This window comes from Staurois parvus, unplaced genomic scaffold (genome assembly GCF_062004578.1).
Source record: "Staurois parvus isolate SC_StPar_1 unplaced genomic scaffold, SC_StPar_1.0 ptg000586l, whole genome shotgun sequence".
Classification (NCBI taxonomy): Eukaryota; Metazoa; Chordata; class Amphibia; order Anura; family Ranidae; genus Staurois; species Staurois parvus.
This window is the reverse complement of record NW_028318382.1, coordinates 384,285-407,492: the sequence shown is the minus strand read 5'-3', so window position 1 is coordinate 407,492 and position 23,208 is coordinate 384,285. Positions and strand designations below refer to the sequence as shown.

The 23,208-nt window shown below is 47.0% G+C and overlaps 1 protein-coding gene across 1 annotated transcript in view; it reads right to left on the bottom strand.

Annotated features, from left to right (window-relative positions):
• Positions 1-626: 626 nt before the first annotated feature.
• The window catches only part of LOC149450002 (uncharacterized), a 34,089-nt gene continuing 11,507 nt past the window's right edge, over positions 627-23,208 (bottom strand). The window contains exons 4-5 of the mRNA XM_089692405.1: positions 8,131-8,249; positions 627-4,634 (exon numbers count right to left, since the gene is read on the bottom strand). Of these exons, the coding sequence (XP_089548531.1) occupies positions 4,245-4,634; positions 8,131-8,249 (509 nt within the window). The 3' untranslated portion in view covers positions 627-4,244. The remainder of the gene's footprint in view (positions 4,635-8,130; positions 8,250-23,208) is intronic.

Below are 23,208 nucleotides of genomic sequence, written 5' to 3'. Positions count from 1 at the left end.
AGAAACTGAAGCACTGTTGACCTGAGTTGCTCCAGGCAGATCCAGAAGTAAGCTGACATGTGAACTACTTTATTAGCACGGTGCGTATGTGCACCATCGTAAAAGCCCCAACACTAGCTGGCTGAAGAACTACTTTACTTTAACCTGTGACAATATATTGAGTTTCTTTACAGCTAACCAGTCTAGTATTTGCTCTCTGATAATGAAACATAGCTGTGTGCAGGATATTTACATTAGTGCTCCCAATAGTATTTCAGTGGGGGTTCCCACAATTAGCTGCTGGAAGCAGCGTCTTTAAAAGTAATGGACAGCTGCCAACTTCCGTAGCTAATCGTGCCTGCTCACATATAATTGCTCATGCAGTGATCACATGCCAGTGACTAGCCCTGTACATAGACTATCTGCGTCCAGGGTTGATCACTCACATTTGATTGCTGTATTACATCTAACTAGAGTGCAAGTTCAGTCGCCATTGAGAACGATGATAAAACCTTCTGTTCTAAAAATGCAATTTTTCATTTTGGCTTCTCAACAACTTTAAGTTTTGTCTTTTCAACCTACTGTAATTTACAAAATTCGAATAAAGATTCTTGAGAAAAAAAAGAATGCAATACTGTACATCAGGGTCTGAGATAGTTTCACTTCCATTTATTGTGCAATAATGGTCTTTTAAATAATATGTCCAAAAACAAAACACAAAAAAAATTACAAGGGCAAATAGTTTTTCACAAATAGTCGTTAAAGGTTTTGCAGGGTTTTTAATGCAACTTTCATTATTTAATAACATTTTAACCACATATAATATGATATTCATATCTAATATTTCCGGGAGCGATAATCTCCTAGAAGCCTGCAGCACTTGGTAGTTATGTAGGGGGACAGTGGGAGGAGTCTTTGAGTGCAGTGGGGGACCAGATGATTGACTCTCCAAGAAGCTATTGTTTCTGTAGAAGACTTTAGCTGGTGATATCTCTTCAGCGGCATTCTGTGGTGCAAACAGCAGGAGAACTTACAAAACATAACATCTCAATATCTCAAACTCAATTTACATAACATAGTGAGCAACTATATGGGCTCAGTTCACAAAGCTGCTTTACTTTTTTTCACACATGATTTTCTTGACATCGAACCTGAAATAGATCTTGGGCTCAATTCACAAAGAGTTATTTTCCTCTTTAAAATCTGAGATAAAATGGCCATCACTTCAAGGGGGGATGGCGTTTCATGATAGCCACAAGTATTTTTTGGCCACACAGCTGGTGATGGCCTACTGGCGGTTTCAACCTGAAATTACCAATTCTTGCATAATGCTGGAGGCAGCCATACTGGACTCCCTGGAGGCTTTACAGTTATTATTTTTTTGTGGTCTGAGATAAAATATCTCATAGAATTTTTCAAAAAAATGTTTGCAATTAAAAAAAAAGCACTGCTAAAATAAAGCATGAGCTATTTCATCCAAATGTGAGGTATTTATCTCATAAAACCATGATTCAAATTCAAGTATTTTATCTCCAGTAGGATAGATAAAATGGAGAAGAATTAGAACCCCTGGTAGTTTTTATTACCAATAAAGAGGTAAGATGGTTTAAACCAGGGCTTGAAATTTTCACTCACCTGCTCGCCAATGGCAAGTGGAAATTATGGTGGGGGCGAATATGTCTCCCAGGGCCGTCTTGCTGAGCAGGCTCGGAGCTCAGGCCGGATCTGTCATTGGCACTGGGAGCCGTCAGACTGCTCAATAGCTGAGAGCAGTGAAAGCAAAGGAAGGAGTGTGTGCTGTGCTCTCTGCCTTCCCCTAGAGTGCAGTACCTGGCTCTGTGAGTGAACAACGAAGTACTGCAACTTTTTATGGGGGGGGGGTGGTGTGTGTGTGTGTTTGTGTACATGTGTGTGTGTGTGTATGCATGTACATGTGTCTGTGTATGTGTGTATCTGTACATGTGTCTGCGTGTATGTAGATGTATGTGTGTTTGTACATGTGTCTGTGTGCATGTACATGTGTGTGTGTATGTACGTACATGTGTCTGTGTGTACATGTTTCTGTGTATGTATGTACATGTGTCTGAGTATGTATGTACATGTGTCTGTGTGTATGTACATGTGTCTGTGCGTGTGTATTTCTGTGTATGTACATGTAACTGTGTGTACGCGTGTCTGTAAGTGCCTGTGTGTGTATACATGTGTCTGTATGTGTGTGTGTACATGTGTCTCTGTGCGTGTGTGTACATGTTTCTGTGTGTGTATGTGTGTGTGTGTGTGTGTGTGTATGTACATGTCTGTGTGTACAGGTGTCTCTGTTTGTGTGTGTTTGTTGTTGGCGAGTAACTCTTAAGGCCTGGCTAGTAGCTCAGGACTTGAAATTTTAAGCCCTGGTTTAAACAGTACACATATGCCAACTCACTAAATCAGTGCAATCCCTTCAGTATATGTATTAATGCAATAGAAGAAAACCTACTGGAATACCAGTCAGAGAGGAGCTACTTTCACAGGACACACATGGTGTATCAAAAACAACTAAGTTAAATTAAGTAAATACAAAATTTTGTTATAAATGTCAAATATTGAATTAAAATAGTATCAAAAATCACACACATATATAAATATCCTTCTTCCACCAATAAAAGACAAAATTGTCATTGGGGAGATTTCCCTTCACTTCCTGTTCCCTATCCAAAACAGGATATTACTTTTCTGGAGACAACCCAAAAATTGTCATTTTCTTTTACTTTCACTTTCAATGATACAGTAAACAGGACAAATAGGGTGAATCTCCCCAATGGGGGCACAGACAGCAATAAAAACCTGAAAGGGGTATTAATTACTCTCCACTCTATCCAAAACTAAAAAAAAAGTTTTGCCTTTAGTTATTCTTTAAGTAAATCAAACCTTGATTCTGTTTTTTTCCATATTTAGGTTTTTATGCATTACTGTTGACAGAACTGATCCAAAAAGGTGGAGACCACTCCAAATTGGCTATTATATTTTTACATTCCGTAAATATCACATGAGTGGACCACTACTTATGTAACTCATGTATTTCTTTATTTATTTCCTTTAGTGAATTCACTTTACACCGTTTTATGAGGTATTTGCCATTTTTTCTTTTTAAGTAAATACCTCACAAGGCGATAATGAATTGACATTTTTAGTATCGCATAAGATAATTGGAAAGAATGTGTCACGTGATTCAATTATCTCATGAGATCTTGTTTAGTGAATTGAGCCTCGTATTTCTTAAGGCTCAATTCACAAAGGTTTATAGCTGGTGTTAGTTACCCTCTTCTCTAAATAGTAGTGGAGTTGTACCACAAGTAGAGCTATTATGACATAGTCAGTGCAATTTCAAAAGCTGATTCAACAACCAAAATCAATGTAGAAGGGAAATCACAAACAATACAGTGGGAATGAACTTGTGCATAATGGGGCCCCTTAGCGAGACCATTAAAGGGCTACCAATTGTCTACTTTCAATCCCCAAGGAAATCCCTTAAGCCCTGGCTCACACCACTGCAATTTCAGGTGCGATTTGGGAATTGAAATTGTACCTGAAATTGGATCTAATGAATGTGAATGGGAGTATCCTAACATACGCGATTTGCTGCAGCGTGATTTCAAAAGTAGTTCTTGTATTACTTTTTCTGCAGTTTGTTGCAATTTTACATATAGACTACAAGACATCGCACTGCAAAACGCAATGGAAAACGCAAGAAATCATTGGGAAATCTTCAGAAAACACAGTGAAATTGCAAACAAAACACGCGATTTTAAATTGCGTCCAGTGTGAACCAAGCCTTAAAGTCCTGCCATATGCTATTGCTAACTACACATAATAATATGTAAATAGATAGTGCTGAAACCCAGTGAAGAGCACCATAGTAGTTGCATGAGTTGCTAAGGCCATAGTAATGCCTTAGGTTATTATTATTATTTTTATTATTATTATACAGGATTTATATAGCGCCGTTTGCTCAGCGCTTTACAATATAACGGGAGACAATACAGCAACAACACAGCTCAACACAAGAGGGTTAGGATTGCATAAATGACTAGGTTTCAATATGTGTCTTATAAAGAAAGGATGAAAAGTTATAGCATAACCTTTGTTTCTTGAAAAAAAAAAAATAAAAGAATATAATAATAGCTTTATGAAAAATGTATTCTTCACAGATCTGTTCGCATACAAGTGAAATTGTTTGAATTTCTTGATTGATGATTTGTTGGTTTAGCTGTTTTCCTCAAAGATTATTAAAACAGTTGGTTTATGTTTAAATGTCTGGTTTGCCAACAAACACAATTTCCATAGGGTCTGTATGTAAATCTTTCATAAATATTTTGCTTCATTTGATTATCCTCTTGTAAGCTTTCAAGAATCTCAGTTGGTACTCGCAGAGAAATTCGATTATTTCCAAGCATAATAAAACGGCCACCCATTTCGTTGTCAATTATAAAACTGATGATCTTTGTGTTATCTGAAAAGTTTGATACATTCACTGCAGAAGGGCTACTGCTGCTGGTGCAGAGGAACATTCCTGGGGACTCAACTGATTCAAACGTAACATTTTTTATGCTTCTTGTTCGTAAAAACAGAAATCTTTTTGTTATACCTTGTATTGTGTTAAGGATTTCATCATTGTTCTGGTAAAAAGTAAAAAGAGAAACAGAAATAAGTTGTAAGACCATGGAGAATTCTTCTACTAGCTCAAACAACATATCAAGAACCAAATTTCATCTCTTCCAAAAAAATCACTGTCTGTGAAACACTACACTATGACATGTGTCTTACTTAAAGAATGTGCTGTAAGTGTGCTTGCCCATCCTTTACCTGCAGCTCCAGCACCTATCTCTGTTCTAGTATTAGCATGCCCTCTTACCTTGTGCCTAAAACCCTAAACCTCCATCCACTCCTACTTCATGGCCCTTGCTCTGTGCCTGCCTTTTCAGTATTGCTCTGTTAATGACTCACCTGAATGGTCCACTCTTCTTTCCCCATTCCAACCAGCTTAGTTGCTGCTGTTTCTAATACTTTATGGCTCTAGACCCTGTATTCTCTATGCTTTTACAAGTTTTGGTCCTGTTGCAAGAACAGTTCTCCATTCATTTACTGATATAGATGGATGCTTTTATGTTTAGATTTTTTTAAGTTATAAAATTGTGGTTATGCAATTATTAAATATTAAGCAATTATGAATATATCTGCTGAGTGGAAGAACAAGTGCACCATATATAGAGATCTTCAACAAAATGGCATTGTGGTAACTCTATTGAATGATTGAATATAAAAAGATGGATGCCATTACACTATCCAAATCCCCTTATGAAGACTCATGACTTTGACGAAACACGTTGAGTGGGGCTTGGTGTCGTCATTGCACGTAGACCAAGAAGTGTCTAGAATTGCAGGTCTATGTGCTGATACAAGCTTTATATCAAATGGTGCTGCTTGTTTAACATTGTGATTTTCCTGAGTGCACTTAGTAGAAGGTATACTGACAAATGTGAGTGTTTTTAAAGGTTTTTAATAAATGTGTTTTTTTTTAAAACAGTTAAACGCTATGGAGTATGCCATGAGTGACTGTGAGGAAGTGGACACTGAGACATCTGTACCACATGGGGGGAAAAAAGGCTTTAAATGACCTCTATAATGTGCAGGTCATATTTTTAAGGTGAGAGCACTTCTTGAGTGAAGCACTCAAGGAGAAGGAGGGGGAGGAGTATATCATTGGAGACACTGCACCAAGTGATAAGAGGAAGTGTTGTTTATATTTTTCAGCACACGGGACTGATTTTAATATTTTTGGAATTCACATTGCATGTTTATGTGTGGTGCTGCAGGAGAGATTAAGTTTGTCATTTAACAATCATAGCTGAATTTTGTGTTTGTGATACATATAACAATTTGGGAGTAGTGCTGCACTTATATATATAGGGAATCCTCTATGCTCTTGCATGTGTTGCTCCGTCATGAGTCTAGTTCAGCCTTTCTTAACCTTTTTTAACAAGGAGTCCTCCAAATAGCTTGTTGGTCTCAGAGAACTTCTGCTAAATACAATATGTACAGCTCAAGTTACATTATCCCAAAATGTTGGATTACAATGGTCATCAGCACAAACAATACATTTATTTCTACCAAGTAAACATAATAAACACAACTTAGAATGTCAGGCAACTTAGAATTTTTAGGCAAACCTAACTAGTCTTAAAATGCTCCTGTCTCCCTCCTAACACATATTCTGACCCACCTGTGTAAGAAAGATCTGTATACTTACCTATTTTCAGGCCACTCCATTCAAATCATGTGATCTCCCCTCTGTTGGCCAGCGGCAGCTGCATGGGAGAGGAGAGAGCACTTGTCAACGGCTTGTTATGCCTGGGAGTGGCGATTTCACTCATAGGCTCATAGGTTGTCAGCGCTTCCTTCTCTCCCCTGCAACCCCCATCGGCTGACCAAAGGGAGCTGGATTATGTGACCAGACCGGAGTGGCCTGAAAATAGGTAAGTATACAGATTTTTCTTACACAGGGTAGTCAGAATGTGTATTTGGAGGCGGAAGAGAGAATTTTTAAGATCAGTTAGATTTTGCCTGGAGTTCTACCTTAACACAGATTTGCAACATTACATAATGTAATCATGAATAAAGACCTGCATCAATTTGTTCCTTTTATATCTTCCTGGGGTTGAAGGCGGGGAGGCTGACTTACTGATGGATTAGAGAAGTTTCACTTAAACTGTGTGACTATCAACTTCAGTTATCCAATTGCATGACTAGCACATTCCTGTTCACTTTAGAAACTCAGTCATGTGCTGATGAAGTAAGTCAACAGGAACTTGCTTTTCACATGATTGAATTTGTAGCGCTCACCCCTAGAGGGGCCGCTGGAAATACACAGGTTCTCCCAGAATATTACAGAGTCTGCCTGCCACAGACCTAGATCAATGCACACCATCAACATGGGCTCAGTCTAAAGCAGGCATGTCCAAAGTCCGGCCCGCGGGCCATTTACGGCCCGGGGGTCGGTTTAATACGGCCCTCCAACATCCCTCCCTGCTCTGTGTAATGTGGCCCTCCCACGGCCCTCCCTTCTATGGCAGACAGTCTTCTGCTTGAGAGCAGAGGGCAGTGCGCATGCCTGACTGCGGCGCGTTCTCCCTGGTCTGTGTAAATGCGGCTGTCACACGGCCCTCCCTTCTGTGACAGTCTTCTGCTTGAGAGCAGTGCGCATGTGTGACTGCGCCGCGCTGGGAGCGACAGAGGGCGGTGACGTCAGGGCCGGGCTTCCAGCGTGAAGTGTGTTTCTCTTCCCCTCCTGGCTGCCGAGCAGAGACTTCAGCTCCAGCTACCTTTTTCACCCTTCACATTAGTGCAGGTAAGCTTTTTTTTAAATTTATTTTCAATACATTGTGAAAACTCAGCGGTCAGTTGATCTTAATGTTATGAAATGAAAAGTATGTCGTTTGCAATTAACTTGGCATAAAATAATTTATTTGCATTTAATTGTAATGGTTCAAAGAATGTTCGGAAAAATGTTAAATTGCAGCAAAGAATTCCATCTGATTTGTCCTGTGTTGGATTCTTACACCCACCCCCTTTCCCCCTTGGTCACTTTGCCATTTTTATTTCAAGTTCAAGTGGCCTTAAAGAGGTATCTTTCCCAAAAAAGCACAGATAGACAGCAAAAGATTAGTCATCAGTATTCCTGTAATCTCCCTGCTGCTGATATATTTTTATTTTATTGATGTACAATGAATTGTCCTGCACTTTGTCTCTCCATGGAGGTGGCCATCTTAGTAAAGGCAGGGCTTTTCTAACTCATATCAGAGCCTCCAGTAAGGAGAACAATGAGTACTGACTTAACCAAATCCCACCCCAAATTTTCTGAAGATATACAGATATGAGACTGTATGCACAGGAGTGCCTAGGCTCCACCACATGCATGTGATTTTTCATTAGGAGTTTTAGGAATTACATTGTTCAGGATACTGCTTAGGCACACCTACCATATCTATATGTTCTCTATAACATAGCAAATCTTCACTTTTTGAATTTAGTTCCAGTTTAAGAAAAGCAGATTGTTCGGCAGTTGGAGCATGCAATAATTCTGTATCTATGGAACGAAAGGCTGTTAACACTCACCTCTAGTATCAGTTTGCCATTGCTGCAGGAGAGATAAAGGTTTGTGCTATCCAGTCTCAAAGTAACTGGCACTCTGTCTGTATTGGATTCTTGACTATAGCTTGTTATTTCAAAAACCGCTAAATATGTAAAAAAACAAACACAAAAACTTTAAATTGTTTATTATGTACAGTATATATTAGTATTAGCAGTAACTTTGAAACATAGTCAATGCAACTGTAAGCACCAGAAATTAAAAATGAAATCATTGGCAAAATGTGAGAGAAAATCTGTTAATTTTCCATGTCCCATAACAGGGTAACAATGCTGTTCTATCTGCAGTGAAAATGTGCAGAAAAGTTGTCACCCTGTGGACAGGGTAGATTAGGATTGACTGTGTATGTGGCAAACAAATACCCCAACTCCCGCTAAAAATTTTAAACAATTGCTTCAATTTATAAGAAAATACTCCTGTTTAGTAATGTAAAATTACTAAATTATAATTATTATAAATGTATAAAACTAATTTATTAGTCTTACTTTACTAATGATAGCATCTCTATCAGGGCTTTTTTTCAGTGGGAACGCGGGGGAACGCAATTTCAGCACCTAATGTATGTAATAGCAAAGAGTGTGCGGTGTGCTGGAGAGGATTTATTGATGCTGGCTGCTGGGGGATCTATTGTCACTAGTGGGGATCTATTTTTGTGTGAGAATCTCTTGTTGCTGGTGGGGGGTCTATTGTTGCTGGGGGGGGGGGTGTCTTATGTTGCTGGTAGGAATCTCCTTTTGAGGGACAGGTTGTTGGCTGCTAAGAGATTTGTTGTTGCTGCTGGGGATCTAATGATGCTGTTGTAGATCTTTTGTTGCTAGGGGTGAAGTTTTGTTGTGGGTGGTCCATTGTTGCTGTGTGGGAGATCTATTGCTGCTGGTGTGGGGTTTATTGTTGCTGTAGGGGTCTATTGTTGCTGGAGAGGGATCTATTTTTGCTGGGGCCTTTTCTTGCCAGGATGGGTCCATTGTTGCTGAGGGAGTCTATTGTTGTGTGGGGGATCTATTGCTGCTGGGGTGGGGTCTATTGTTGCTGGGGGGATCTATTGTTGCTGGCTGCAGGGGATCTATTTTACTGCTTTTCTTGTTATCATTAACAAATTCCATGAAAATTATTAAGCACCACAAAATTATACTTGGTTTTGTATTCTCTAAAAGGGGCGGGACTGGGCAGAGGGTGGAACCAAGGAACGGTGCTCAGAGGAGGGTAGGGGGCGAAGATAAGTGGGGACTCTGAAAGGGGGAGTTCCTGCACCTATTCTCAGAGAAAAAAAGCTCTGAGTAACGTGATTAGCTCCCAGCAGTGACTTCAGTGAGAGGAGGGACAACTGACAACAGATTCCCCATAGTAAACCAATGTGTGACATCACCGCCTAGGCATTCCAGCCATTGTATGTCACCTCCCTCTTAAGCCAGCTGCTTTTGATGTCATATGACTGGACAAGAGCGCTCTGGCAATTGGTAAGTATAAGCATCTTTCTTCCTCCCCTGCTGGTGCTTTTGGCCCCTACCCCTTATCAGTAAGCTGCTTGCTCTGGGGGAACTCATGCGTGCTCCCCCCTGAGCTGCCTCTGTGTGTCTTTGGGACACACAGAGCATGGCTCAGTCCTGCTCCCCACTCCCTCCTCACTGGCTGTGATTGACAGCAGCAGGAGCCAATGATGAGAGAGAGTCCTGGGAGAGCCCCTGCTCTTGTGCACATCACTGGACCGAAATGGGGCTCAGATAAGTATTAGGGGTGATGCAAGGAAATATGAACACTGAAGAATGCCTGACAGTAAAAAAAACCTTCAGCCTTTAGAACCACTTTAAATGCAATGCTTCAGAATACCCAAGGCTGAGACACTTGATCATTGTGGCAGCGTGCGTTACTGCAAGCCTCTGTGTTTTTAAAAATGGTCATATACATTTTTTTATCCATGCCTTAATGTATGTGCATCAATTCACTGCAACTTAAAGGATAAATTCACAATTGGGAGCATGTTACATTTTTAGGGTGGAACACGTAACATGTTCCCACTTTTGCAGCGTTTTCCTGATCTGCTGCATCGAGTGACCACAAGCGGGGGAACCCCTACCCAACCGCGTCATTCATTCACAGAGTGAATGGGAAACTAGAAGTACCAACACCCTTTGTAGCTGTCGGCTTGTAGTTCTCAATGAACTACCAGGCACTGCTGAGCGCTCCAGGTAGTTCACTGTCTCTTCCTGTCAGCTATACGATATACGACCAGACAGATACACTGACAAGTCTTCAGGAGTCCTGCATGGCACCCGTGATCTGCTGATTGGTGCAATGCGTTCCAGGCTTCTAGTATAAAAAATAATAAGTGCACTTTTTTTTACCTGAAAATAGATGTGCATTTATTATTTATTTATTTATTTTAGATTAACTTGTCCATTAATGTTTAGATGCCAAGTTCGGGAAAAGTACAAATATTCCCTTGCAGTGGGGCTGCCTCCTTACTGCAAGGGTTAATTGCTCCCCTGTGCCCAGGGGATGGGAAAAGCCCTTTCATGGGGATTGGATCAAGGTGCTGGTGCTACCTGTGTGGCTATACATGTTGAAGTATGTTCCTGACACCCATTAGAACTGAAGAAGTGACTTGGATGAGCTACGAAATGTCTTCAACCTTACAGAACAAATCCAGTTGAACCTAACTACTATTGGAGAGATTTCCTTTTTTCTTACTGTTGAGCCTACAGGACAGACAGCTAAGGTAAATCTCCCCACTGGTGGCACACAGATGGCAAAAAAAAAATCAAGGACAGGATTTCCTCAATCAAAAAAATGTTTTTGACTTTATACTTTAAAGTGATTATGAATTGTATTTTTTTTAATAATAAATACATCATACTTACCCAATCTGTGTTTTAAAAATCCTCAATATTCCATATAAAAAGTGTGGATCATATCAACACCAAGAACATTATACCACTGTACATGTCCATATATTCAAATAAATAAATGAAATAAATCAGAATAAAGTCCCAGTGTGTGTGTCATGGTGCAGCAGGTAGTGCCAGCTGGTGTTTGCAGGAAGCTGATGACGGTAGATCACTAGGCAGGAACCAGGAACTGGAACACGGTGACAACTGATCAGCAGACAGGAGTGTAACCAGGACACAAGCTAGAAGGTCATCAACAGCTGGGCAGTGAGGTACAGGAACATCGGACAGAGGCAGGATCATGACACAAGCTGAGATCAGTACACAGGCGGGCAGTGAGGTACAGGAACATCAGACAAAGGCAGGATCACGACACAAGCTGAGATCAGTATACAGGCGGGCAGTGAGGTACAGGAGTGCAAGACAGGAGCAGATCCAGAATACAAGCTAAGGTCACAGCAGGTGGGCAGGAATCCAAAGACAGGTCAGGAGCAAGCCGAGTCATACATGGGTAGGCAGGTAAGGCAGGTAAAGGCGCAGATTAAGCAGGAACTAGCTGAAGACCACGTGTGATGGATGTGCGTGTACACATGTGCCTGTTTTGTACACACGGTAATACGTTTGCGCGTGTGTTCCTATGCCTGTTGTGCAGTGAACCTTTGCTCATAATTATGAGCATGTGATAGGCTTCTTGTTCCAACACAAACTGAGCTTCTCTTACACTGTGATTTGTGTCTTGACTTAATACTCCAATACTTCAATAATTTCTATCTAGATTATATCTTCCACCCAACATAAGCCACATGAGAATATCACGGTAGGTGCCACCATTCCTCCACCAATATACACTCACTAGAATTCTGGCTCCACCGCTTCGGCGAGTGCTCCCATAACAAGCTGCTTCCTATTGTGACACTCCTGCGGACTTAATCCCAAGCTGTGCTGCCTGTGTCTATACACACACACACACACAGAGTCTAAGCCCTGCCCCTTGCTCCCTCCTCATAGGATTTGATTGACAGCAGAGAGAGCCAATGGCTCCGGCTGCTATCAATGCACCCTGTGGGGAGGGAGAGAGACGCTGCTCTTGGAAGAGTGCCTATTGGTGGAAGACTGGTGGCACCTGTGGTGATATCTTTATGTGGCACAGTTTCTTATGTTGGGTGGAAGATATAATCTAGATACGAATTATTGAAGTATTGGAGTGATAAGTCAAGACACAAGTCACGGACTGGGACTTTATTTTATTTATTTGTTTGTATATGTGGACATGTACATTGGTATAATGATTAGAGATGAGCGAAGAAATGAAAAATTCGATTCGACTGATTCGGCGAATTCGTGGACAATATTCGATTCGAGTCGAATAAATTCGCTGTGAATTTAACTTAAAAAAGGGTGTTTCTAGGCTTCAGAGAGACTTAATATTAGTGCAGAACACTGTACCTTTAATTTAAATGCCCTTGGAGTCTGCTGGGGAAGAGAAATAATACTGTCTGTCAGTATGACATGCAGATGAGTGCCGTCGATCTTAGAATCACTGCACACTTCACTCCTTTGGCCAGTCACGGGGCCAAAACCAGTGTTTGGAGCCACAGTGTGGCGGTGGAGGCAGCAGCAATGGGAGGCCATACAGCAACCTATGACAAAATGGAAACCAGCAGGAGCGTGAGGAGACCTGAAAGTGGCACATGGCAGAGTGGGAGCAATGGGAGGCGGTACAGGGACCCAGGTCACACTGTGGGCCCAGCAGCAGCGTGACCAGGCGGTACGGGGGCCCATGGCCGATATGGGGCTTGGTGGCACCTATGGAAGGCCTGTAATCTGCCAGCAACCTATGACAAAATGGACAACCGCAGGAGTGTGAGGAGATTTCAAAGTGGCACATGGCAGAGTGGAAGCAATGGGAGGCCGTACAGGGACCCAGGTCACACTGTGGGCTCAGCAGCAGCGTGACCAGGAGGTACGGGGGCCCATGGTCGATATGGGGCCTGGCGGCACCTATGGAAGGCCGCTAATCTGCCAGCAACCTATGACAAAATGGACAACCGCAGGAGTGTGAGGAGATTTCAAAGAGGTACATGGCAGAGTGGAAGCAATGGGAGGCCGTACAGGGACCCAGGTCACACTGTGGGACCAGCATCAGCGTGAACAGGCGGTACGGGGGCCCATGGCCGATTTGACCTCATTCATCCCATAGTCCTGCCGACTCACGAATAGCGTGGCCTCCTCAAAGGGCCTGAGCAAGCGCAGGTGTCACACATGAGCTGACAATGGCTGACATCTAAGTTACACAGGGAGTACCTTTATCCGCTTTTAACATCAGGAAATCTGTGATGGCCTTTAGCTGTTCGTAAAGGCGGTCTAACATATGTAGGGTTGAATTACACCTTGTTGCAACGTCACAGCATGAGGAGTCGGTACGGGGGCCCATGGCAGATTACATGTCTGGCAGCAGCAATGGGAGGCCCGTAATCTGCCAGCACCCTATGTCAAAAAATTTAACACACCAGCAGTGTGAAGAGACCTGAAAGTGGCACATGGCAGCAGAGTGTGGCGATGGAGACAGCAGCAATGGGAGGCCGTACAGGGACCCATGAGAGACTCTAGACTTGGCAGCAGCATGAGGAGGCGGTATATAGGGGCCCATGGCAGATTAGGGGCCTGGCAGCAGCTATGTGAGGCCCGTAATCTGCCTGCACCCTATGTCAAAAAATTTAACACACCAGCAGTGTGAAGAGACCTGAAAGTGGCACATGGCAGCAGAGTGTGGCGATGGAGACAGCAGCAATGGGAGGCCGTACAGGGACCCATGAGAGACTCTAGACTTGGCAGCAGCATGAGGAGGCGGTTTATAGGGGCCCATGGCAGATTAGGGGCCTGGCAGCAGCTATGTGAGGCCCGTAATCTGCCTGCACCCTATGTCAAAAAATTTAACACACCAGCAGTGTGAAGGAGACCTGAAAGTGGCACATGGCAGCAGAGTGTGGCGATGGAGACAGCAGCAATGGGAGGCCGTACAGGGACCCATGAGAGACTCTGGACTTGGCAGCAGCATGAGGAGGCGGTATATAGGGGCCCATGGCAGATTAGGGGCCTGGCAGCAGCTATGTGAGGCCCGTAATCTGCCTGCACCCTATGTCAAAAAATTTAACACACCAGCAGTGTGAAGAGACCTGAAAGTGGCACATGGCAGCAGAGTGTGGCGATGGAGACAGCAGCAATGGGAGGCCGTACAGGGACCCATGAGAGACTCTGGACTTGGCAGCAGCATGAGGAGGCGGTATATAGGGGCCCATGGCAGATTAGGGGCCTGGCAGCAGCTATGTGAGGCCCGTAATCTGCCTGCACCCTATGTCAAAAAATTAAACACACCAGCAGTGTGAAGAGACCTGAAAGTGGCACATGGCAGAGTGTGGCGATGGAGACAGCAGCAATGGGAGGCCGTACAGGGACCCATGACAGACTCTAGACTTGGCAGCAGCATGAGGAGGCGGTATATAGGGGCCCATGGCAGATTAGGGGCCTGGCAGCAGCTATGTGAGGCCCGTAATCTGCCTGCACCCTATGTCAAAAAATTTAACACACCAGCAGTGTGAAGAGACCTGAAAGTGGCACATGGCAGCAGAGTGTGGCGATGGAGACAGCAGCAATGGGAGGCCGTACAGGGACCCATGAGAGACTCTGGACTTGGCAGCAGCATGAGGAGGTGGTATATAGGGGCCCATGGCAGATTAGGGGCCTGGCAGCAGCTATGTGAGGCCCGTTATCTTGCAGCACCCTATGTCAAAAAATTAAACACACCAGCAGTGTGAAGAGACCTGAAAGTGGCACATGGCAGCAGAGTGTGGCGATGGAGACAGCAGCAATGGGAGGCCGTACAGGGACCCATGAGAGACTCTAGACTTGGCAGCAGCATGAGGAGGCGGTTTATAGGGGCCCATGGCAGATTAGGGGCCTGGCAGCAGCTATGTGAGGCCCGTAATCTGCCTGCACCCTATGTCAAAAAATTTAACACACCAGCAGTGTGAAGAGACCTGAAAGTGGCACATGGCAGCAGAGTGTGGCGATGGAGACAGCAGCAATGGGAGGCCGTACAGGGACCCATGAGAGACTCTAGACTTGGCAGCAGCATGAGGAGGCGGTATATAGGGGCCCATGGCAGATTAGGGGCCTGGCAGCAGCTATGTGAGGCCCGTAATCTGCCTGCACCCTATGTCAAAAAATTTAACACACCAGCAGTGTGAAGGAGACCTGAAAGTGGCACATGGCAGCAGAGTGTGGCGATGGAGACAGCAGCAATGGGAGGCCGTACAGGGACCCATGAGAGACTCTGGACTTGGCAGCAGCATGAGGAGGCGGTATATAGGGGCCCATGGCAGATTAGGGGCCTGGCAGCAGCTATGTGAGGCCCGTTATCTTGCAGCACCCTATGTCAAAAAATTAAACACACCAGCAGTGTGAAGAGACCTGAAAGTGGCACATGGCAGCAGAGTGTGGCGATGGAGACAGCAGCAATGGGAGGCCGTACAGGGACCCATGAGAGACTCTAGACTTGGCAGCAGCATGAGGAGGCGGTTTATAGGGGCCCATGGCAGATTAGGGGCCTGGCAGCAGCTATGTGAGGCCCGTAATCTGCCTGCACCCTATGTCAAAAAATTTAACACACCAGCAGTGTGAAGAGACCTGAAAGTGGCACATGGCAGCAGAGTGTGGCGATGGAGACAGCAGCAATGGGAGGCCGTACAGGGACCCATGAGAGACTCTAGACTTGGCAGCAGCATGAGGAGGCGGTATATAGGGGCCCATGGCAGATTAGGGGCCTGGCAGCAGCTATGTGAGGCCCGTAATCTGCCTGCACCCTATGTCAAAAAATTTAACACACCAGCAGTGTGAAGAGACCTGAAAGTGGCACATGGCAGCAGAGTGTGGCGATGGAGACAGCAGCAATGGGAGGCCGTACAGGGACCCATGAGAGACTCTAGACTTGGCAGCAGCATGAGGAGGCGGTATATAGGGGCCCATGGCAGATTAGGGGCCTGGCAGCAGCTATGTGAGGCCCGTAATCTGCCTGCACCCTATGTCAAAAAATTTAACACACCAGCAGTGTGAAGAGACCTGAAAGTGGCACATGGCAGCAGAGTGTGGCGATGGAGACAGCAGCAATGGGAGGCCGTACAGGGACCCATGAGAGACTCTGGACTTGGCAGCAGCATGAGGAGGCGGTATATAGGGGCCCATGGCAGATTAGGGGCCTGGCAGCAGCTATGTGAGGCCCGTTATCTTGCAGCACCCTATGTCAAAAAATTAAACACACCAGCAGTGTGAAGAGACCTGAAAGTGGCACATGGCAGCAGAGTGTGGCGATGGAGACAGCAGCAATGGGAGGCCGTACAGGGACCCATGAGAGACTCTAGACTTGGCAGCAGCATGAGGAGGCGGTTTATAGGGGCCCATGGCAGATTAGGGGCCTGGCAGCAGCTATGTGAGGCCCGTAATCTGCCTGCACCCTATGTCAAAAAATTTAACACACCAGCAGTGTGAAGAGACCTGAAAGTGGCACATGGCAGCAGAGTGTGGCGATGGAGACAGCAGCAATGGGAGGCCGTACAGGGACCCATGAGAGACTCTAGACTTGGCAGCAGCATGAGGAGGCGGTATATAGGGGCCCATGGCAGATTAGGGGCCTGGCAGCAGCTATGTGAGGCCCGTAATCTGCCTGCACCCTATGTCAAAAAATTTAACACACCAGCAGTGTGAAGAGACCTGAAAGTGGCACATGGCAGCAGAGTGTGGCGATGGAGACAGCAGCAATGGGAGGCCGTACAGGGACCCATGAGAGACTCTGGACTTGGCAGCAGCATGAGGAGGCGGTATATAGGGGCCCATGGCAGATTAGGGGCCTGGCAGCAGCTATGTGAGGCCCGTTATCTTGCAGCACCCTATGTCAAAAAATTAAACACACCAGCAGTGTGAAGAGACCTGAAAGTGGCACATGGCAGCAGAGTGTGGCGATGGAGACAGCAGCAATGGGAGGCCGTACAGGGACCCATGAGAGACTCTGGACTTGGCAGCAGCATGAGGAGGCGGTATATAGGGGCCCATGGCAGATTAGGGGCCTGGCAGCAGCTATGTGAGGCCCGTTATCTTGCAGCACCCTATGTCAAAAAATTAAACACACCAGCAGTGTGAAGAGACCTGAAAGTGGCACATGGCAGCAGAGTGTGGCGATGGAGACAGCAGCAATGGGAGGCCGTACAGGGACCCATGAGAGACTCTAGACTTGGCAGCAGCATGAGGAGGCGGTTTATAGGGGCCCATGGCAGATTAGGGGCCTGGCAGCAGCTATGTGAGGCCCGTAATCTGCCTGCACCCTATGTCAAAAAATTTAACACACCAGCAGTGTGAAGAGACCTGAAAGTGGCACATGGCAGCAGAGTGTGGCGATGGAGACAGCAGCAATGGGAGGCCGTACAGGGACCCATGAGAGACTCTAGACTTGGCAGCAGCATGAGGAGGCGGTATATAGGGGCCCATGGCAGATTAGGGGCCTGGCAGCAGCTATGTGAGGCCCGTAATCTGCCTGCACCCTATGTCAAAAAATTTAACACACCAGCAGTGTGAAGAGACCTGAAAGTGGCACATGGCAGCAGAGTGTGGCGATGGAGACAGCAGCAATGGGAGGCCGTACAGGGACCCATGAGAGACTCTGGACTTGGCAGCAGCATGAGGAGGCGGTATATAGGGGCCCATGGCAGATTAGGGGCCTGGCAGCAGCTATGTGAGGCCCGTAATCTGCCTGCACCCTATGTCAAAAAATTTAACACACCAGCAGTGTGAAGAGACCTGAAAGTGGCACATGGCAGCAGAGTGTGGCGATGGAGACAGCAGCAATGGGAGGCCGTACAGGGACCCATGAGAGACTCTAGACTTGGCAGCAGCATGAGGAGGCGGTATATAGGGGCCCATGGCAGATTAGGGGCCTGGCAGCAGCTATGTGAGGCCCGTAATCTGCCTGCACCCTATGTCAAAAAATTTAACACACCAGCAGTGTGAAGAGACCTGAAAGTGGCACATGGCAGCAGAGTGTGGCGATGGAGACAGCAGCAATGGGAGGCCGTACAGGGACCCATGAGAGACTCTGGACTTGGCAGCAGCATGAGGAGGCGGTATATAGGGGCCCATGGCAGATTAGGGGCCTGGCAGCAGCTATGTGAGGCCCGTAATCTGCCTGCACCCTATGTCAAAAAATTTAACACACCAGCAGTGTGAAGAGACCTGAAAGTGGCACATGGCAGCAGAGTGTGGCGATGGAGACAGCAGCAATGGGAGGCCGTACAGGGACCCATGAGAGACTCTAGACTTGGCAGCAGCATGAGGAGGCGGTATATAGGGGCCCATGGCAGATTAGGGGCCTGGCAGCAGCTATGTGAGGCCCGTAATCTGCCTGCACCCTATGTCAAAAAATTTAACACACCAGCAGTGTGAAGAGACCTGAAAGTGGCACATGGCAGCAGAGTGTGGCGATGGAGACAGCAGCAATGGGAGGCCGTACAGGGACCCATGAGAGACTCTAGACTTGGCAGCAGCATGAGGAGGCGGTTTATAGGGGCCCATGGCAGATTAGGGGCCTGGCAGCAGCTATGTGAGGCCCGTAATCTGCCTGCACCCTATGTCAAAAAATTTAGCACACCAGCAGTGTGAAGAGACCTGAAAGTGGCACATGGCAGCAGAGTGTGGCGATGGAGACAGCAGCAATGGGAGGCCGTACAGGGACCCATGAGAGACTCTGGACCTAGCAGCAGCATGAGGAGGCGGTATATAGGGGCCTATGGCAGATTAGGGGCCTGGCAGCAGCTATAGGAGGCCCGTAATCTGCCAGCACCCTATGTCAAAAAATTAAACACACCAGCAGTGTGAGGAGACCTGAAAGTGGCACATGTTTGAGGCATGATTCATGGCGGATTTAGTCAGTTGTGTCAGGAACTGGTGGTTTGAAATCCAGACTAATCCACGCCTGATTCATTTTCACAAACGTGAGTCTCTCCACACTTTGGGTGGACAGTCGTGTCCTCCGCGGAGTTACAATACCTCCTGCCGCACTAAACACGCGCTCCGATGCCACGCTACTGGCCGGGCATGACAGCCTTTCAAGGGCAAATTCAGCTAGTTGGGGCCAAAGGTCAAGTTTCGTTGCCCAGTAGTCAAGGGGATTGTCTACCTCGGTTGGCAGGGTGCTGTCCAAGTAGGCCCAAGCCTGTTGTTTGAGCTCCTGCTCCAGGTCCACCTGATGCTGCTGCTGCTGCTGCGGCTGGTTAGTAGTTTCCTCACTGCGCTGGTGAAGAAAGCTACTCATCATCGACTGCAGACTGAGGCAGCCACTGCTGGTGGAGCTGCCACTGCTCCTACCACCCCACCCCTCCCCTGCTGCCATGCCAGCGGAACGCGAGCGCACAGGGCCCACAGTGTCTGAGGATGGACGTTGGCGCACAAAGGCAGAGACCAACTGACTACATAGGTGGTTTTTATAGTACGTAATTTTGGCCTCCCTCTCAGCAGGTGTGAAAAAGGCCACCATTTTGGACCGGTAGCGAGGGTCCAACAAGGTGGACAGCCAAAAGTCATCCCTCTGTCTGATGGTTATTATTCGGCTGTCGCTACGCAAGCAACCGAGCATGCTATGGGCCATTTGTGCCAAGGAATGCGAGGGACTCCCTGCCTCCATCTCCACAGCATACTGCCACGGTGCGTCTGGGTCCTCTGTCTCCTCCTCCTCCTCCTCTACCAGATGCTCCTGCTCCTCCACTCCTGTCCGCTGAGTGGAAAAACCACCCATTTCACTCAATAATTCCTGAGCACAAATGTCCTCCTCTACCTCCTCCTCTTCTTCCTGTCCTGCCCCCACAGGGGTCATGTGGCGTTGAGATCTGTGCGCCACGTCTACCGCACCCTGACCAGCCATTGTTAACAGCATTTGTTCCAGGACGTGCAACAGAGGAATGACGTCGTTCATCCCATAGTCCTGCCGACTCACGAATAGCGTGGCCTCCTCAAAGGGCCTGAGCAAGCGGCAGGTGTCACGCATGAGCTGCCAATGGCTGACATCTAAGTTACACAGGGGAGTACCTTTATCCGCTTGTAACATCAGGAAATCGGTGATGGCCTTTCGCTGCTCGTAAAGGCGGTCTAACATGTGTAGGGTTGAATTCCACCTTGTTGCAACGTCGCAGATCAGGCGATGCTGTGGAATTCCGTTCTGCCGCTGCAGCTCAATGAGGGTGTTCTTTGCGGTGTAGGAATGGCTGAAATGCATGCACAGTTTACGTGACATTTTAAGGATGTCTTGCAGTGGGATGGTGGATTTTAGGAACCGCTTGACAACCAGATTGAACACGTGAGCCATGCATGGCGCATGGCACAACCTTCCTTGACGCAGAGCAGACACCATGTTCTTTCCGTTGTCAGTCAACATGGTTCCGATTTTTAGTTTGCGCGGAGACAGCCATCTGTCGATTTCTCTGTTCATTACACTCAGCAGTTCCTCCCCTGTGTGACTACGTTCGCCAAGGCATACCAGGTGCAGCACAGCGTGACACCGTTGCGCCCTGCACATGTGATATGCCGGTCGGGTAATGGGACTTGGCACGGGGGTGGCGGCTGAGGACACGGCGGAAAAAGAGGTGGTAGAGGCGGACATGCTTGCTGGACCAAGGACGTGCAAACGTGGAGGCAAAAGCGTCGTGACCTGTCCAAGTTGCTGGTGCGGCTGTGCCGGCACCACGTTCACCCAGTGGGCCGTAAATGACATGTACTGTCCCTGACCGTAGTTACAGCTCCACACGTCGGCGCTGCCGTGCACTTTGGCAGAGACCGACATGCTCAAAGACTGGCCCACCATCTCTTCTACATGTGAATGCAGGGCTGGCACTGCCTTTTGGGCAAAGAAATGACGGCTTGGCACTCTCCACCGCGGCGCGGCACAAGCCATCATTTCTCGGAAAGGTGCTGAGTCCACCAGTTGGAAAGGGAGGGACTGCAGCACCAGCAACTTGGACAGGAGGACGTTCAGCTTTTGCACCGTCGGGTGCGTGCTCGCAAACTGTTGTCTCTTGGATACGGATTCCAAGAAAGACTGTTGACGGAATCCGAGAAGAGGAGTAGCAGGAGAAGGAGCATCTGAACGAGCGGAAGATGCCAACGAGCGACAACTCCCCTCAGCAGAGGTGTTGGAGCCTTGACTGGCTGATAGAGGGCGATTGACGACGTCGGGTGACGGAGCAAGTAACGGAGCGGGTGATGGAGCGGGGGCTGGGGCAGGCAGAACCGCCGTATGTTTATCACGGTTTTCCCAGGCCACCGAATGGTGACGCTGCATATGCTGACGCAACGCTGTAGTCCCAACATGGGCCCCCTGGCCACGCTTGCATTTCTGGCCACATAGTCGACATACGGCTACGTTTACTTCCTCGGGCGGCTTGAGGAAAAATTGCCACACCACCGAGTAGGAAACTTTGCCCCCGCTACTCTTCACTGGCTGACTGCTACTTCCTCCGTGCGCACCGGCACCACTACTGGCCGTGGTGGTAGGCTGCAGTGGAGCTGGTGCTCTACTCCGTGGACGTTTGGCTCCACTGACACTGATGCGACCCTGCTGCTGTCTCCTGGGCAACCCACCGACTGTTTTGCTCGCTGCCAAGCTGCCACCCTCTTCTCCTGATGATGCGGAAGAAATTGCCTGATGACGACGAGGCTGCCAAGTGCGATCAACCTCCTCATCATCAAGTAGGGTCTCCGCCTCACTACTAGCCCCCTCGGCTGCGTCTGGGTCAGGAGACAGACCTGTCTCTAGACCGGCTACCGAGCCACTCTCCTCGCCAGTACTTGTTCGCTTGGCTGCTGAAAAGGCCGATGTCTCCCCCCGTTCCTGACCGCCCTCTGTTAGCTCTTCCTCACTGTACAGTGGGGCTGAGCCCACAGCATGCGATACTTCGCTTGGTGAGGGAACAGCAAAGGACAGGGGCAGGTAGAGGACACGTGATTTCAGTGGGCTTGCTCCCGGGCCATGCCAACTAACGGTTGTGTCTGACGTACCCACCGACCGTTGGCTGTAGGTGTCAGAGGTGACCTGGGAAGAGGAAGACGACCGAGCCAACCAATCAATGACGGCAGGGTTGTCGGTGGAGACACGACCGCTGGATGACACCGGGAGCACTGGGCTCTGGCTGCGAATACTGCTGCCTCGACCCCTTCCTCTGCTGCCACGTCTGCTCGCTCCTAAAACATTGCCTCCTCTGCCACTCCTCTGCATGTTGTCTGACATACTATTTAATTCAACGATTAGGTGTCCCTGAGTAACAATTCTCTGGCACTCAGTAACAATTCTGTCTGTCCCTGAGTATGAATTCTGTGGCCCTGAGTAACAATTCTGTGTCTGTGCGAGTAACAATTCTGTGTCTGTGCGAGTAACAATTCTGTGTCTGTGCAAGTAACAATTTTGTGTCTGTGCGAGTAACAATTCTCTGGCACTCAGTAACAATTCTGTCTGTCCCTGAGTAACAATTCTCTGGCACTCAGTAACAATTCTGTCTGTCCCTGAGTAACAATTCTCTGGCACTCAGTAACAATTCTGTCTGTCCCTGAGTATGAATTCTGTGGCCCTGAGTAACAATTCTGTGTCTGTGCGAGTAACAATTCTGTGTCTGTGCAAGTAACAATTTTGTGTCTGTGCGAGTAACAATTCTCTGGCACTCAGTAACAATTCTGTCTGTCCCTGAGTAACAATTCTCTGGCACTCAGTAACAATTCTGTCTGTCCCTGAGTAACAATTCTCTGGCACTCAGTAACAATTCTGTCTGTCCCTGAGTAACAATTCTCTGGCACTCAGTAACAATTCTGTGTCTGTGCGAGTAACAATTCTGTGTCTGTGCAAGTAACAATTTTGTGTCTGTGCGAGTAACAATTCTCTGGCACTCAGTAACAATTCTGTCTGTCCCTGAGTAACAATTCTCTGGCACTCAGTAACAATTCTGTCTGTCCCTGAGTAACAATTCTCTGGCACTCAGTAACAATTCTGTCTGTCCCTGAGTATGAATTCTGTGGCCCTGAGTAACAATTCTGTGTCTGTGCGAGTAACAATTCTGTGTCTGTGCAAGTAACAAT